This window comes from Belonocnema kinseyi, chromosome 7 (genome assembly GCF_010883055.1).
Source record: "Belonocnema kinseyi isolate 2016_QV_RU_SX_M_011 chromosome 7, B_treatae_v1, whole genome shotgun sequence".
Taxonomy (NCBI): Eukaryota; Metazoa; Arthropoda; class Insecta; order Hymenoptera; family Cynipidae; genus Belonocnema; species Belonocnema kinseyi.
This window is the reverse complement of record NC_046663.1, coordinates 54,913,941-54,932,895: the sequence shown is the minus strand read 5'-3', so window position 1 is coordinate 54,932,895 and position 18,955 is coordinate 54,913,941. Positions and strand designations below refer to the sequence as shown.

Below are 18,955 nucleotides of genomic sequence, written 5' to 3'. Positions count from 1 at the left end.
AATACAACAATTAAATTGTTATAAAAATTCCAAAAAGCTTTTTTATCATAATATTTTCTTACCTTGTTTGGAAATAATATAACTTTTTCAATTTTTTAGCAGAACTGACTTATAAGAATAGAAAATAAATCAAAGAATTTAGTGCTTTAAATTTAGAATAACATTATGAAAATTAGGACTGCAATATATGAAACATTTACATTCTGAAAATTTCTTCAACAAATTACGTATAAAACGTTGCTTATTTGCGGATTTGTGATTTTGTTTGTAATTCATTTTCAACATTTAAAAAATTACGAAGTACAATTTAACTTTTTTCCAAAAAGAAGGTGTTATTTGTCCGTCCTAATACGCATTTTGCAAAACCGCAAATTAAAATAAATTTTAAATATGCTTAAGTGCTCTTGCAGGAAAATAAAGGGGGAAATTACCATGTCAAACCTATGTGGGCAATTCGTAGTTGGCCAACGTAGGGCCAACGCAGTAAAGGGGAAAATTACGACGGCCCTCGCGGGGGTCAACTCAAACTTTCCACACAGAAGGATACTAATGATATATAAATTTAAGATGAGAATTTTTGTATATTCACCACGGATGAATTGAATTTTATGAGTGGGGTGAACACGTTCAAATATAAGCAGTCTTCATTGCCAATGACTTTTCCTTTTCCTCTGGGGATTTGAAAACATGGAGGTATTTCTTTTTCGGCCGAAAAAATTCCCTCCCATCTTTTTGCCGGAAGAGGGCTACTGAATCTAATTTCAAGTAAAAAATTAAGAAGGATTTAAGTTACATAGGATTAAATGACTAAATTTACAAGTTAAAAATATATTATATGTACATTAAAGCTAGTGTGTACATAATGTAACACATCGAAATCTATCACTCAATTAAAAGAATTATATAAGCAATTTTTGCATAGTAAAGCATAAAGCATGTAGTACCATATCTTAGGTACACTTTATTTACCCAAAATCATAGTGAAATTAATTAAAAACATTAATTTTAGTTTTTTAATCAAACTGTTTTTTTAAATAGTTTTATTTATATAGTAGCACAGAATAAAGTAATGATAAAACTTGTTGCAGTTAATTTTTAAGAGGGATGAAGTTTTATTCAGACAACTTCGCGTTTTTCAAAACACATGTGTTATCATGGAAAAACAAAAGAAAGATTAACCGACATTTAGCTAAAGTTTATCCTGTGAAATTAATTTTTGTTGCAGCGAATCTTTCATTGAAAATCGATGTAAAGTTTATCTTCTGTTTTTTTCTATGAAAACAATAACTTTAAGTAAAATAAAGCACAAGAAATTTTGTTTAAAGTTTAATTAATAACATATAGTCTTAAAAGATTTTCATAAAATTTCTATCTAAAGCACTAAAGCATCCACAAAACTATAAAATATAAATAAGAAAAAAAGTGTATAAGTTTACTGCAATATACTCTATTTTTCATTATTTTTGTCCCGCTTTAATGATAACTCCAAAACGTCTACAAATAACTTGACTAAAATTCTTAAGATAAACATGAAACAATTACTTCAAGCGATTTCTATTTTCAGCTGGCTATCGTTCAATACCCACTATCGGCGATAAAATGATTAGCATCTGCCTTTGAAGCTTAATAACTCAGCCAAAAAAAATGCTAGCGCAATTAATAAATAGTCACATGAAAACTAAAAGTGTTCTACGTAAATGAGCTTACAGATGTTCTTGTAAACAAATGGTGTGCTTTGCACACTTAAAAATTTAAAAGAAAAGTAAGGAGTTTCGGGTACATTTAAGAACAATCAAGTTTAGAGCATTATTTCTTATACAAGGGGCTCTGTAATTGTTTTCAATCACGCAGAAGGATACTAACGGTCTTACAACAATTAAAACGTCAAAAATTATCACGATTTTCACACAAAAAAAAAAGACTATCACATCCTTCCGGGTGCTTGAAAATTATTACAGAGCCTATCCGTTACAGTTTGTAGTTTGAATCGCTTTAATATCTTTATTAAAACTGAAGATAATATAGTTGTACATTTTTGTACTTTTAAGCAAAAATTTTCATTATATCTCACATTTTTAAATTGAAAATGGTTCACAACAGTTTTTCTCATACTCATGAATTTTTTCAAATTTGTCCAATTTCCCCTTGTATAAGAAATAATGCTTTAAACTTGACTGTACTTAAATGTACCCGAAAATCCTTACTTTTTTAAAAACATTTTTCAGTCTGCAAATCACAAAAATTTTTGTACATAAACGTCTTCAAGCTCATTTACGTAGAACGCTTTTAGCTTTTATATGACTATTTTTTTTATTACGCTTGAATTTTTTTTGGCTGAGTTCTTAAGCTTCAAAGACTCATTTTTCCGCCGATAGTGAATGGGTTAAATTAGGTGTCCTAAGTTCTTTCAGAATTCTTCGAATTTAAAAAATACAATTGCACCACATTAGGTTCCACTCTTTTAAGTATATTGTAGTGTAAAGCTGATATTAAATAAGTTTTCAACTTCTCTTTTTAAATTTACCTTAGATTTCCAATTGGAGGCTCAGCGTAAGGTATTCCACGAAATGCGGAAAAACTTCTTCCATTTTTTGACTCAAATATATTTCCTCTAACCAGACCTTGATCTATATTTACTACAGGTTTGCAGAATACAGGCATATAAAAAAAATTTAATACCGACAAAAATAATACTTGAAGCTTATTCATCATTCAAAAATAAGTTAAAAAATAGCTAAGAAGTAATGATTTAAAATATATAAAAATGTGATTCTTCCTAAAAAGCGTTTTTCTTTTTTTATTACAAAACTCGCTAAAAGGTAAATGATCCAAACTGTGTGCGAAGATCTATCGTGTAAGCAAGTTTGCGTTAAGGTTGGGCCAAATATCTTATCACAGATGCGCTGATAAGAGTAATGAAAAATATTTTTGTCAGTTATAAAGTGAGTTTTGATAAGGCTTTACTGCTGTTGATACAGTAAAGTATTTTTTATTTATTAACAATGTTCGAAGGTCTTTTCTTTATCGTCATTAATTTAATGAATTTTATCTACAGAAGAAAATATGGAAAATTTAACTGAGTGTAGGGGAGGGGGTCAGGAAATTGTATACACATAGAAAGCCTCTAAAAACAAAAATAGAACCAATTTTTTTGGTATTTCCCGGTTACCAAAAATTTTTCCGAGGTATAAAAATAAAAACTTCCATACCTGAATAAATGTTCAATTTAAATAATGAATACTTAATAACAAATTCGAACAAAATTTTCGAAAGTATGGTTTTTTTTCTTGTTTAAGAAAAGCATAGGTTCCTTTTTTCAATATCTTCAAATTACAAACATGGAAACAATTATTGTTTTATGGTAAAAATTAGAGTTTAGGAGAAACCAAATCAGAAAGACAACCGATTTAAGGAAATAAAAGGATTACAACAGATTTCAACAGCTTTCAAGGAAATTCATAGAACTTCCCTGGATTTTATTCATTTTAAGGAATTTTCAAAGTTTTCAAAGTTTCAAGAAATTTGAAAGATTTTACGGCAATCAAGGGGATTTCAAAAAAATCAACTAAGGGATTTAATAATATTATGTCTAAGATTTCAAGGGGTTTTCAGAGATTAAAACAAAATTTATGGGATTGCAAGGAATTTTCTAAACTTTATAAGCGTTTTAAAAGATTTAATAGTTTTAGGATATTTTCACAAGATTTAAGGGATTTTATAGGATATCAAAGGTTTAAAGATAATTTTAAATTTAGGAATTCAGAATATATAAGGAATTCATAATGTTGAAAAGATTCAGAGAATTCAAGAATATCAGGAATTCAAGCTATTCATAGATTCAGAATATTACAGTAATGCAAAGAATTACTTTTATATGGATTTCAGAGCAATCAGGGAATTTAGGTGATTCAGAAATTGAAAATATTTCAAGAATAAAGAGGATTCAGAGAATCTAAAGAATTTCAGAAATTCACAATATTAAGGGAATTCAGAGATTTTCAGGAGTTTAGAAAATTTAGGACATCCAAATTATTCAAGGATTTCATGTGATTTACAAAGAATTTAGGAAACCAGGGAATTTAGGAAATTTCATAAATTCGGATATTTTTAACAATTCAGAGATTTTTGTAATTTCAGAGAATCCAAGGAGTTTAAAATATTCCAGGATTTCAAGAAATTTATGGTACTCAAGGATTTCAGAGAATTCAGAATATTAAAGAAATGGAGGAATTAAGAATTTTTAAGAAATTAAGCGAATGTAGCATATGCGAGGAATTCGAATAATTCTAAATATTTCTGGAGTTCAGAATATTCATGGCATTGAAGAATTTAGTAAAATTTACAGCGTTTTATGAATTTTAGGGCATTAATAAATTTTAATAAATTCATGAAATTCAATTAATTGAAAGAGCTTAGAGGATTCAAAGGGTTCAAGGAATTTGAGGAATTCAGAATATTCAAGGAATTTAGGATAATAAAGGAATTCATGGACTTTAGGGAAGGAAAGTAATTTAGAGATTTTCAGAAATGCAGAGAATTCCGCAAATACAAGAAATTTTGAGAAGTAACTGAATTTCAGGGATTTCAGAGCGGTTAGGAAATTCAAGGAATTTAGACAATTTAAAAATTTTCAGAGCTTTAAAGGAATTTAAGGAATTCAGAATATTTGAGGAATTCGGGTGATTCCGAGAATTCGAAGAATTTCAGAAATTCAGAATACTGATACAATTCTAAAGTTTCCGAGATTTCCGAGAATTGCAAATAATGAAAAAATTTAGGATATTCGAGGAAATAAAGGAATTTAGGGAATGCAGCGAATTCTAAAGATGTCATAGAATTCAACTAATACAAACAATTTAGAAAATTGAAAGAATTTCAGGAATACCCCAATTTTAATATTTCAGAAAATTTTGAATATTCAAGGATTTCAGGATTTTCAGAGAATTCAAGGAATTTAGGAAATCTTTTTCATTATAAAACTATTAATTTTGGATAAAGAAATTAATATTTTCTTTTTCACTTTTTTATCAAATAAATAAAAAATATTATAAATTCGACTTCGAGGTAAACTAGAAAGTTATAAAGGCAATAGATTTTAATTATTTAATTATTTCTACTCGTGCTAATATTTCACAATACAAATTTGGCAGATTCCCTCATTTCCTGAAAATCTCTAAATTCCTTGAATTCTCTGAAATCCTTGATTTCCCTGAATTCCTTGAAATTTTCGAATATTATGAATTCCTGGAATGTTATGAATTTATCAATTTTCTTGAATTCGTTAAACGCTCTAAAATTTCTCAAATTATCTAAATTCAATGAAATCCTTGAATTTTCTAAATAACTCAGAATCCCTTAATTTCTTGTATATTACAAATTCCATGCACACTCTAAACGCGTGAAAAACTCTGAATTTCCTAAATGTCCTGAATCCCTTAAATTTTCGGAATTCCTTGAAATCTCCACATTCCCTACATTCCCTGAATTCTTGGAATATTCTGAATTGTTAAAATTCTATGAATTTCCAGAATTCATGAAATATTCTGAATTCTCTAAATTCCTCGAATTTCCTAAATGCTCTCAAATTCTCTAAATTCCTTGTAATCCTTGAATAAACTAAATTCCTTAAATATTTAGAATTCTCTGAAATCCTTTAATATTCTGAATTCACTGAATTCCTTATGTATTCTAATTTCCTGAAATTCTTTGAATTCGCGAAAACCTTCGAATTCCTTCAAACCTTCTATATACATCGAATTTCTTGAATATCTGCAATTCTTCTGAACTCCTCTGAATTCTTTGAATTGTTTTGAAGTCCTTAGAATTCCGGGAGTTCTAATAATATAGGAAATTCCACGAATTCAAGAAATTCAGATAATTCAGACCATTTAGATGAATTCCAATATATTTTGGAATTCGGTGGAATTCAGTTGATTCCAAAGAAGTTGAAAGAATTCAAAATGATTAAAAAGAGATTGAAAGCATTCCAACCAGTTCAAAATAGAAAAATCATTAAAAACTGAATATTTTCTATGTATTTTTTAGATTTTTTGAAGAACCTTTTCACATTAATCTGTGAAAAAATAAAACCATTTTACTTGAAAAATAAAACGTAAAGTTCACTGACTCTCAAATGCTAAGCGCTCGTGCCTTTAGCCTATCCACGCGTAAGCACTTCCGGAATAAATATTATAATTTATATAGGTACTTCAAACTTACATTTTAAAGTCTCTCAAACTGAAATCCATCTTCCTCCCCTTGTTTTCTTGAAAGCACTCCTCGAATTTACACCGAATTCAGTTTTGTCGTGTGCCGACACTTTCTAACACATCCCCACATTATAAGAGGTCTAGTGTCTATGGGAAAACAGTTCCGGTGTCCCGGGGGAGATTATAAAGTCACTGTCGATGAGGCCAAGAAGACTGATGGGAGCAGATGCATTCGGCGTGCCTTAAGAGGCGAACGATGTTTAGAAAACGTGCCGAAATAGTGTCCAAAAAAATACCCATAAACTAAATGCTCATGGGATTGAAGTGTTTCGCCCTCTTGTTTCATGACCAAAGCGTTTTCCGTGTTTTTGGGTGTTTAGGAGAGCTTCCGTTAATTGCTCGGATTTCAGCTGCCTAATTTCATGCATTTGAATTTTGTTTCAATTTCTTCAAACTGACATAAACAGGGTTGCTTTAGAACCTGAAAGACTTGGTTAGCTGGAAAAGTCTTGGAATTTTGGGGAAAAAAACGGCTTTAAACTGAAGAATAAATTTAGTCTCTAAAAAATTCAATTTTAAATACAATCTTTTCATGTTAAATCTCATAATTTTATATCTAAACTTTACTTTTAAACTTAGAAATATTTTTTCGTTATAATTAATAAACTGAAAAGAAAGGAATTCGGTAGGCAAAAACGCATAATTGTGTATAAGGGGTCCTCCAGAAATTACGTTGCCACTTTAGGCGAGGGGGGGGGGGGGGGGGGGGGGGGTCACAGACCTAAGGATGGTAACGAGTAGGGGGGTCTCAGTCAAAGTAATGTTACACGTTACAAAATTTTGAGAACTTTTTTTTAGAGCATTTGTCTCTTTTGGAGTAAATTAATATTTTGTTTAAAACTTCATCTTTTTTTAGTTAAAAATTCAACTTTTTTATTGAGAAGTATTGACTTTTATTACAAATTCGTCTTTTTTAGTAATGGGTTAATGTTTTTCTTTAAAAAGTCTTCTTTTTTAGTTAAAAATTCAACTAGTCGGTTCAGAATTCTTGAATTTCGTTAAAAATTCGTTTTCTTTAGCAGCAAATTAATCTTTTTCTTTAAAAATTCAACTTTTTCTAAGAGAATTCTTAATTTTTGGTTAAAAACTCGTTTTCTTCGGTAGAAAAGTAATCTTTTTGTTTAAAAAATCATATTTTTGGTTAGAAATTTAACAACTGATTTGTAAAATTATACTACTTTCATTAAAATAAAGAGTTGTTATCTTTCTTAAAAATTTAATTTTTTGGTTGAGACCCGAATCGAATTTTCGTCGTCAGTTTCAATTTCTTCAAACGTAAGTTTTATTTAATGTAAGGTGAAAATATTAAAAACCGTAGTTTCGACTTCTTTCACCTTCAACGCCGCAAACTGACAAAGTTGATCTTACTGATTTAACCTTCATTTTAACTTCAAATCATGTTGTCCCATTTCACCTTCTCTTTCAACGTGATGATTGTTTTCAGGAGAGGTACTCAATTGTAATAAATTTAATTTTCAATACACCCTTCACCCACCCGGAAAAAGGGCTAAAGTGGAGTAAAGATAAATTAGGAAGCTCAATATACTTTTTTACGCGCAGACTTCTCATTTTGACTTCAGGTATGTAGGCAGTCAATGAATTATTTCATTTCACAAATCATTCTTTGCACCCTTTTAAAAAAACACTTGAGAAAAGTATATATATTCTCATAGTTTCTGTACTTTTATACAAGTATTGATCTAACATATTAGCTTTAGGTGACAGTAAAAGGCTTAGAATTAAATTTATATATATATATATATATATATATATATGAATGGGTGTGCGTGTGTGTGAAAGCACATACACCACTTAAGAAATATGCATACAAAAAAAATGTCCATGACGAGAACTTTGTATTTTCGAGTGGAAGAAGCAAATCCGCAACAATTTACCCCATACCCCACCCTCTCGGGGCGGTAGGGGAGGGAATAACTTTAGGACTTAAAATTAAAACCAACGTTTTTAATTGCAGATTCAGATTCTCCATTAAAAAGTAAGTAATATTTTATTTAAAAAAATGTTTTTGATTCACGCCAGACGGCGATGCATTTGCAAAAAACGACATTGTTGACTGGTCAAGGCATGCGGTTTCAAACGAAAGTAAAAAGAAGATTCTTATTTCTTTATTTTAATTGAACAAACCAAAAAGAAATAAGAAGACCTCAAATTAATTTCCTCAAAATGTTCAATTTATTTTTGAATAAGACCAGGTACAGAATTTGAAATGCGGAAGCCGCTCCTACATCCCACCCCCGGTGACCTAAACCTTGGTTACGCGAATTGAAAAAAATGTTCCATAAAAGTATAAGTATTTTGTAATGAAGAATCTGTGTGGGTCTATTAAGTTCTAAGCCTTTTATTGTCACCTAAAGCTAATATGTTAAGACAATACTTGTATAAAAGTACTGCAATCATGAGAATATTCATACTTTACTAAATTGTTAAGTATTGTATTTGAAAAGTTTCTAAATAAAAACATAAATATATTAGAAAAAATAAAAAAACAGCTAGCTGAAAGAGAAGATGAAATGGGATAACATGGTTTGAAGTTAAAATGAAGGTTAAATCAGTAAGATCAACTTTCTCAGTTTGCGGCGTTGAAAGTGAAAGAAGTCGAAACTACGGTTTTCAATAGTTTCACCTTGCATTGAATAACGCTTACGCTTTCAGAAGTTGAAACTAGCGACGAAATTTCGATTCACTTCATAAGGGCGAAAAATGTCTGTATTTCATTATCTAGTTTAGGAGGATGAAATATCCCCGTGCTGCCGCGCCGGAGACCCGTGTTCGATTCCCACCAGCTTTATATTTTAATCGCATTTTTCTGTTTCAGCTTGTAATATAATATTGCGGAATGTATATAATAATATATAAACTGTAATCATGTATACTGTACAATATAAATTAAATAAATATAATAGTTCGAAATAGTTAAGAATCCCATAATAAGTTTGCATTTACGCCGTATGCTTGTGAAGAAAATACGTGTGTTCTAACCTTCAACGCGACGCGGCGCAAGTTAGGTTTTTTTTTCGTCTGCTAATCTGACTGCATCAATTTTTAACAAAGTCGCTTACTAAATTAATGCACCGCTCTCTCTCGACGTCACTATAGTCCTTTGTAAATATTTCAATCTTCTGCAGATATTAATGCAAGAAATGTAGAATTATCTTCTACCGAAATTAGTAAGTAGCTATAATACATTACTTGCTGCTTTACTAGTTACTACTCAAAGTTGTTAACATTACAAAAGTTCATATATGTCACTCTATTGAAAACTAAATAAAGTAAAATCTAGTCTAATTTTTAGCAAATATTGCAGCAAAAGGTTTCTCCGTGCATACCTTAATGATTGCGAAAAACGCTGAAATGAAGATGAGACCACAATATCGTTTCACCTTCATTTCGCTGGTAAAAACCGTAATAACTACAACTTTTAAAGTCGAAATAAAGACGAAATTACATTAGCTGACATTGAGACTTTAACTTCATTTCATCTTCATTCACCTTCATTGATAAAAGTGAAAAGAGTTGAAATTGACGACGAAACTTTGACTCGGCGAATTTTGGAATTTGATTAAAAATTCGTCCTTTTGGGTAGTGAATTAAAAAAATAAGCAACTGGGTTTTAAATTTAAACTTCTTTTTTAAAAATTAGAAAAAGGTTCTTTCTTTCTTAAAAATTCAACTTTTCGTTCGTAAATTCTTGAATTTTTATGAAAATTCTTATTTTTTTGTACTAAATTAATATTTTGGTGTAACAATACATCTTTTTGGTTAGAAATTTAATAACTGGTTTGTGAAGTTGAATTACTTTCTTAAGAATATAAAAAAACTCTTTCTTAAAATTTTAACTTTTTGGTTGAGAATTTCTAAATTTGATTGAAAATTCGTCTTTTTTATAATAAATTATTCTTTCTATTTGAAAATTCATATTTTTTTTGTTGAAAATTCAACTTATTAGTTAAAACTTCTTCAATGTTGTTATAAATTTGTTCCTTTCGTTATAAAATTATTCTTTTTGTTTGATAAATCAGTTTTTGGGTTAAAAATTTAATAACTAGGTTTTAAAGTTGAACTACCTTCTTCAAAATGCATTTTTTGGTTAACGATTAAAACTTTAGTTGAAAATTTATGATTGAAAATTGAATTGTTTTGTTGAAAATTCCTTTTTTTGGTTGAAAAATTACTTTAGTAATTGAAAATTTACCTATTCCATTATTGGTCGCAAATAGTTATTTTTTCAGTAAAAATTGATCTTTTTGTTAAAATCAAACTATTTTCTTAAAAATTCTTTTTTTTTGTTTAAATTAATCTAGCTGAGTTCAAAGTTAACATCTTGAGTTAAGAGTTCTTTTATTTTTTGGTCATTCGTCTATTTTTTAAATAAATTCACTTTTTTTTATTTAGGCATATTTCAACACATACTCTGAAAAAACTTTTTTATTTTAATTGTTGATTTATTACTGATGTTTATAATCATTATAAGCGTAAAATCAGTTTTTACCATAAGACTAAGTTACTGGGAGGGGGGGGGGGGGCTGGCTCAGAATTGGTAGCGTGCCCGAGTCAGCTAATCTCTATCTCTCTATGTCAGCTAATGTATTTTCGCCTTCATTTCGACTGCAAAAGTTGTATTTATTACCGTTTTTACAAGTTTTTCAACGAAATGAAGGGGAAACGATATTGTGATCTCATCTTCATTTCAGCGTTTTTTACAATCATTAAGGAATACACGGAGAAACCTTTTGCTGCAATATTTTCTAAAAATCAGACTAGATTTTACTTTTTTTAGTTTTCAACAGAGGGACATAGAGAAACTTTTGTAACGTTTACTATCCCTAAAATAAGAGATATTTTGACGCGGTGATGACAGGAAGAACCTTGAGATAATAAGACTGAAAGAAAGCCATTTTTACAATCAAAGGAAAAGAAAATATACAAGCATAATGGTCTAAAAATTTAAATTTCCACATTTTTCAATCTATAATAATAATAAAAATATCAACAAGATATGGAAAAGGTTATTTTTTAATTCATATTTGAATGTCCAGACCTTCAGTTTGAGTCATCCTAAAAAAATGGTACTGAAAGAAAAATTTCCAGCATAGTGATCTAGAAAAGCTAATTCCTTCATTTTCAACCCCTGGCAATAATTATATAACATATAAAATTGTATTTTTTAATGAAAATCTAAATGCCAATATGTTTAATTTTAACCATCTTCAAAGAAAATCGAACTAAAAGAAATGATTACAGCATAGTGATCAAGAAAACTAAATATCCTCGTGTTTCTTGTTTTTATACACTATATCTTTTTATAAAATTCAAATTTTGCATTTATTCAAAAAAAACAGCACTATAAATAGCAAATTTTAATTTATGATGCACATCTACCTATTAAGAACATCAATGCGTAACATCACATAGAAATTGTTTTTTTTTTTAAGCACAATTTGAGCCATCTTCAAAGACAATCTATCAAAAAACAAAGATTTCCACATAGTGGGCTAAAAAGGAAATTTCCCCACCTTATAATTATTTTATCACTGATAACAAAAAATATTCCATTTAAAATTAAATTTTTTTAAAATAAAAACCTGCAATTTAAAACGTTAAATTAAAGCCATCCTTGAAAGATATGGTACGAAAAGTATAGTTTCCAGCATAGTGATGTAAAAAACGAAATTTTATCCTTTTAAATAGTGTTTAACTTCTGATAACAAAAAATATCGACACGTTATCACAGAAAATTTAATTCCGCAATATCCATGTCTAAATTTCAAATTATTTTCTGTTTTAAATTATTTCTTTCTTATTATATTTTCTTTAAATTTATTTAAATTCTACGACATATTTCTTAAATTTTTTTCCAACCGCTCCAATTACAGCTATCTTCGAAGGAAATCAATCTAAAATAAAATATTCCAAATTAATGGTCTAAAAATGAAATTTCCTCATTTTTTAATCATTATTAACCAAAAAAAGTATGTCATAGACAATTTTATTATGCATCTCGGCATGTTCAAAGCTCCTTCAAAATGTATCACGTATTTTGTGAATCACCCGTTGCTAAGGAGCCTAATTTTTTATAGTAATAACATAAAATAGTTTCCCTTCTAATGGCACAAAAACAAATTATATTCTGCATCTAAGAAGGCGAAGTTAAAGGGAAAACGTTAATTTATTAAATACATCTTGCAAAAATACCGAAAATTTTAATGAATTCGAAAAATTTGAATGACTTTGGAAATAAACAAAATTTTTCTATAGTTCTTTGACTACATTGAAACGTAAGTCTTTGTTTTATCTTATTTAATTCCTTAGATATATGTAACATAATTTCCTACATTCTACTCTAGGATGCAAAGGAAATAACCATTTAAAAAAATGTTTGTAAGCATTAACACTTTTTTTAAATTCTTGCGACTTTTAACACTACGATTTATCTTATCACGGAATCTCAGGAAAAAATCCAAAAAATATCCCATCAGTTAATGTGAAATAAAGTGGAAACTTTTTTTGAAAGCATGCCCCAGAAATTTAAAAAATAACATAATTCTTAACCGGAAAGTTGAATTTTCTACTAAAAAGAAAGAATTTAAAAAAAAAGTAATTTACTAATAAAAATAATAAGAATTTTGATTAAAATTCAAGGGTTTTCGAACAAAAAATTGAAGTTTCAACTAAAAAAGATGAATTTTCAGACAAAAAGATTAATTTTCTACCAAAAGGATGAATTTTTAAGAAGCTTTAAGAATTCTCAATCAGAAAGTTGAATTTTCAACTAAAAAAGATAAATTTATAGACAAAAAGATTAATTGACTACCAAAAAAGACGAATTTTTTGTAAAATTCAAGAAATATCAACCAAAAGGTTGAATTTTCAACTAAAAACATAACTTTTTAAACAAAAAGATTAATTTTCTACCAAAAAAATGCAACCTTAAAGTGGTGATGCAGTTTATGGACTATCCTAACTGGTGAAATACAAGGCTTAACAGAATTCTGTGAAGTTTGTTGAATTATTTCTCGTTTTGCCTGATTAGTCTAACCTGGCTGTGATCAGGGTACAGTTAATTTGCGATGCAATGTGTTAAACAAATAAAAATGGTTTAAACAATTACTAATTAATAAAAAAATTCATAAAAGTTTTATATTTTATCATTCGAAATTATCTTTGATAAAAATAACGTGAACAAAAATCATATTTATAACCATTATTTAGTCCTCGTTTGAAGGGTGGCATGTTTGAAGGAGCTGGGGGGTCAACACTTAAAATCAATGCATACGTCACGCTCATGGAAGTTATTTTAAGAAGACCCGATATTTTGCACTTGTTTTATTAAAATGTATACGCCTTCCAATCTTATTTACATAAAAACAGGGGTTTCCCCATGTATTCTCAATGAGAAAATTGAGGGGATGGGCGGAACCCCTGAATATTGTCTGATCGAAAAAAGCACATTTGATTTTATCTTTTTTTTTAACTGTACAAAGTCAGCCCTTATCACAAAATAAATTCAAACTTTGTTTAATTTGGACCACCCTAAGAGGCGCCCTTTGTCCTTATCTGATAGAGCTAAACATTTAAGGGAGTTGTATTTTTGTCAAACGGAATCAATCTGGATGGTGTCGTTAAAAGAATTCAAAAAAATTTTAACAAGCTTACAGTTAAGATATATCCTACTAGACAACATTTGAAATTTAAAATAACAACAATCCTAATTCCATTAAATTAATCTGTTGCTCTTTTTTCAATCACATTAATCTAACAAAAGCATATTTTATTAACCGAAAGAATTAATGTAAAAAATTTCGTTTAAACTTTTCTTCCTAGAGAGACAATAAAAAATTCTTGTTTAATGATAGAATATTAATAACAAGAAACTTTTAAATGATTTTGTTTAGGAATAAATATTTTTTTAAATGAATTCTTGATTCAGCTAACTCTAACAGCAGTGGATGTAAATGGAATTTCTGTTGGTATTTGAAGCTTTAAATTACAACCAGAAAATTTTAAATGCGAAATAGAGCTTTTATTTGTGAAATGTACTTTAACAAAGTAGATTTAACGGCATTTCAAGCTCTTGAAACTTAGCTACTCGAGGATGGGGAAACGTACCAGAAACTACGAGGAAGCATCTGCAGAATTTAGTTTAGCTCCAGATATTTCAATTTTAAACATTTTTTTTTCTTCTCGCTGAAAAAAAGCGCCATGAAGATGCTAACAGGCATCATAATAAAAACTAGGCCAACAACTCTGGAAGGATTTTTCTACTGAGCAAAAGTAGATACTTAGCTTTATCTGATTTTCCGCGCATTTAACATCTAAAGACAAATTTTATCATCTTACTAAAAAATTATCAGCTTCAATTTTGAAGCATCCTATCTCAAATTTATATTGAAAATAGTTATGTTTAAAATTAGCCCATTCAACATTTGAAAATTTTTCAATATCGAAGTCTTTCAAAAATAAAAATGTTTATCCGTAAAAGCTTGATTGCAAAATTATTCTATTTTCCCCAATTTACATTTCAAGTATTTGATTATTGTATACTATGCGAGTAAAAATACTTACAATCTACTTGTCCCTAAATTCCGAAAATTTAATTATTTTAAAAACGTTAAATAGTTTCCTTGTTTATTTCTAAAATTTCTTTAATTTCTAGTATTTCTATTTAAAAATGTTTACTTTTAGCCTTTCAATTAAAAGCGTAATATTTAAATCCCTAAAAGAGATTTCCAAATTTGTATTATTCTAAAAATAATTCAACTTCTAAGCCAATTTGACATTGTGCATTAGGAACAGTTAAAAATAAAAAATTGTGGAATTTGAAATCGATAAAACGCGAAAATGTAGCGTAATTCGATCCTCACATCTATAATAAATTTGGAATCGATAGATGTGCAGTTTGGTTGCTCGAGCTCGAAAAAAAATGTTTCTTGTTTTTAGAGTTTTAAAATGTTTTTGAGTTTCAATTGTTTTATATTCCTGGATATTTCTAAAGTCTTCCAAATTTTTTTTTTAAATTCAATTAATCATTTTCTTAGATATAAATCCTATTTAATTCACCTCTATGATTCAGAATTTTTTTTAGAATTGTGTAATTAGAAGATGAATTTTTTTGGACACCTGGAAGCATTCCAGTGACAAAAATCCACTAGAAAAACAATTTTTCAATAGCCAGAAATGAAAATTGAAAGTACAGTGAATTTAAAAAATTCAAGTTTTAGTATTTAAAAACTTGGTGCAGTTAAAAAAATTTTCAAAGTATTTTGGTATTTTCAGCATATAAGTACAATAAAAAGAAATGGACGAATTTGAAGTACAGAAAATGTTCAAAATTTGGAATTTGGCATCTAATAGAATTCTTTTTACGTGTGTATGTCTATCCTAGAAAGGTCCACACGTGATGAGAAAAAATTTTAAACTATAGGTTTTTAAAGAAAATTCAAATATATACAAAAATTAGAATTTTCAAAATTAGGTGTAATTCTAATTTCAATTTCTGTCTCTTGTCTAAAAGACCTACACATTAGGGAGATCCAAAAATGCATTGCAGACATTTTGTTCACTCTAGTTGGCAAGTCACCCTCATAGAAGTTTCCATTTCCAGTGGAAATTTTTCGAAAAATTGAACTCATACTTCATGTCAGGGATTCGAAACGTATTGGCATTCCAATGGAAAAATGCACACAAATATCTGAAATTGGTACGATGTCGAACTGTGTGGTGATTTTTTAATTCCACACTTTTCATTTCTAGTTGCATATTTACTCTTCTGATTTTATAAACGTATTTCAACAGTATTGCAATTTGTCAATTATAAAAATTGTGTGCAAATATGTTGACTTGAAACGAAAATCTAAAATTCGCCTAAATGATATAAGACTGCGCAGAACAAGACAATACTTTATTGATTCTTGAGTTTTGTCACTAGATATCGAGAAAATATTATTAATGAGATTTTTTAATCTTCTTTTGTTTAGTTTTGCTGCTTTTCGATTTCAGTTTTCAAGCGAGTTAATCAATATTCTCGAATCTTGATTTGCCAAAGTTGTAATTAGGTGCAGAAACAGGAAACCAAAAAGTTAAATTCACAAGCCATGAAGACAAAGTTTTTAGAACACAGTTGAATTAAAATAATTGATTTCTACCAAGAAAGATGAGTTATTAACAAAACCCCATGATTTTAATATATTAAAAGAAGTATGTTCAATTCAGTACGAAGTTTCAAGAAATTAGTTGATTTTTCAACGAAAGAGATGAAATCAACAAAATAGTGGAATTTCCAAATAAAATAACGATTTTTTAAAAAAATAGTTGAATTTTCAAACCGAAAATATGAATTTTCAAAATATAATAATTTACAACAAAACAGTTTAGTTTGTTACCAAAGGGATGATATTTCAATTAAAATTAAAAACTTTCAATAAAAAAAATAAATTACTTCAATAAAATTAATTTTTCAACCAAGCAAGGAATATAATTTGAAATGAAAAAACAGCCGAATCAAACTAAATAAGGTGAAATTTGAACAAAATATTAAAACATTTAATCTTAAAAGATGAATTTTCAACAAAAAGTGATATTTTCTACAAAAAAGATGACTTCTTAAAGGCATGTGATACTCAGAAAATTATCAATTTTACCAGTTGTAGGTGCCCAGGCTTTTTTCTAGAATAATAAATATTTTGTCTTAAAAAAATTGTGGGCTAATTCAAAAAAATTTTATTTTGCTAAGTTAGATAAATTGCATGGCGCTTAGAAATTAGTATCGATTGTATCAGTGTTAGATTCCCCCGGCTTTTTCGCTAGATTAATAAATAGTTTGTCTTAAGAATCTGGAGAATGAAAGCGCACATGCTAACGGACGTCCCTGCACACTTTTTTTGTGGGTTAATTAAAAAAATTTTGATTTTGCTGAAAACGTGTTGGTATACTTCGAGGTTATGTGTGTCACAATTCTCCCGAGCGATACTTCCAAACAGCCTCTTGTCACCGAGAGTTGAAAATGGCCCATGTGTTGAAAACAGCCATGCGGCGGCGCTAGTAGTAACTTTGTTCTAGTTGTTTTGACTTTAATGTGTCTTTTGTCATGTAGAGCCGTTAAAAATGCTGTAAAATGTATCAAGAAAACAGTTTATTTATATAATTATTGTGAAAATGACACAGTTGATTTTTCTAGTAATGTTTTTCTTTTTTTATCATCGAATCATTTCCATTAATTATCGCTCCGATATGAAAGTGCCCGAAGACCCCGAATAAAAAAGTTAGAAGCTTTTTAATAATTATAAAACATCTGAGGAGAAATGGTTTCGGTTTTATTTTAAAAAAATAATTTTAAATTTTTAATATTTGAAGATGTGGGTTAAAAGTATATAGAAGACGTTGTGACCATTTTTTTTCAAGTTTTACCAATTTTTTAGGTAAACTGAATCACGTCAGGATGTGGAAAAAGTTCTTGACATTCATGGGAGATTTTTAAATTTTTAAAAAGGGTTTGAAAGATTTTCAAGCAAAATTTTGCAAGTTTGTCATATTAAATAATTTTGGAAAAAATTTGAGTGAGTTTGAGAACTATTCAAAAGTTTTCAGACGATTCAAAAATAAATAAAACTTCTGAAGTTTTTTTCTAAATTTTGTAAAGTTTTACGAAAATGAAATATATTTTTTCAGGTTCCTAGGAAAAATTAAAATAACTTTTTATTTCGAAAAATTGATTTGAAGAAATTATTTTAAAAGATTTTATAAAATTTCAAAAGTGGTCAAAGAAGAAGCTGATATATTTTAGGGCAAGAACATGTTTCTAAACATGACAGACGATTTTCGAAAATTTCTGAAAGTAGTTAAGAAGATTCTAAAGCAAAATGTTTCAATATGGTAAAATTACAAAATAAAAACAAACAAAGATCGCGTAAATTCAAGAAATATTTAGTAGAGCTGAAAATTATTTTCAGCTCTACTAAATATTTCTAAAGCAAAATGTTTCAATATGGTAAAATTACAAAATAAAAACAAACAAAAATCGCGTAAATTCAAGAAATATTTAGTAGAGCTGAAAATAATGCTGAATTTTTTAAAGAGAATAAACAAATTTTCTTAAAATTGCTGGAAAAATTTAGAAGAGAGTCAGGTAATTATTTTAAATTTGGACACATACAAATGTTAAAGTATTTCAGTTTCGTTACAAAGTCTAATTGATTAAAAAATAGCACATTTAAGAGTTGGTTATTTCATTGTAATAGAAAAAAATATTTAAAAAATTATCATATTCCTTGTTTGGCATATGTAGATATAATAATTATATTTATTATATAGTAGCATTATATTGTAAAGCGGCAATATAAAAAAAATTAGCTCTGCATCACTATATTTTAAAGTGTTTGAATATCCGGGACTAATACAAAATAACGAGAGAAAGAATAACTAAATCATAAATTCGCTACAACAAAAAATGGCCGAATTATAAAATAAACGAATTGTTGAATTCTCATAAATATTTCTATTTCTGTAATTTAAGTTTGACGAAATTTAAAATTTCGGAAAATAATTAATAAATTATTAATTGATGATTCATTAAATTACACAGGCCAACAATTCTCAGAACCAGAGACCAGACCTACTATACCCGAAGGTTTTTGCTGCGCTGAATCCGAATCTGACCTCAGAAAAATTCC

The 18,955-nt window shown here is 28.4% G+C and overlaps 1 protein-coding gene across 1 annotated transcript in view; it reads right to left on the bottom strand.

Annotated features, from left to right (window-relative positions):
- The window catches only part of LOC117176460 (esterase FE4-like), an 11,230-nt gene extending 8,569 nt beyond the window's left edge, over positions 1-2,661 (bottom strand). Inside the window, exons 1-2 of the mRNA XM_033366702.1 lie at positions 2,525-2,661; positions 598-755 (exon numbers count right to left, since the gene is read on the bottom strand). Coding sequence (XP_033222593.1) covers positions 598-755; positions 2,525-2,661 — 295 coding nt within the window. The remainder of the gene's footprint in view (positions 1-597; positions 756-2,524) is intronic.
- Between the last annotated feature and the right edge of the window lie 16,294 nt (positions 2,662-18,955).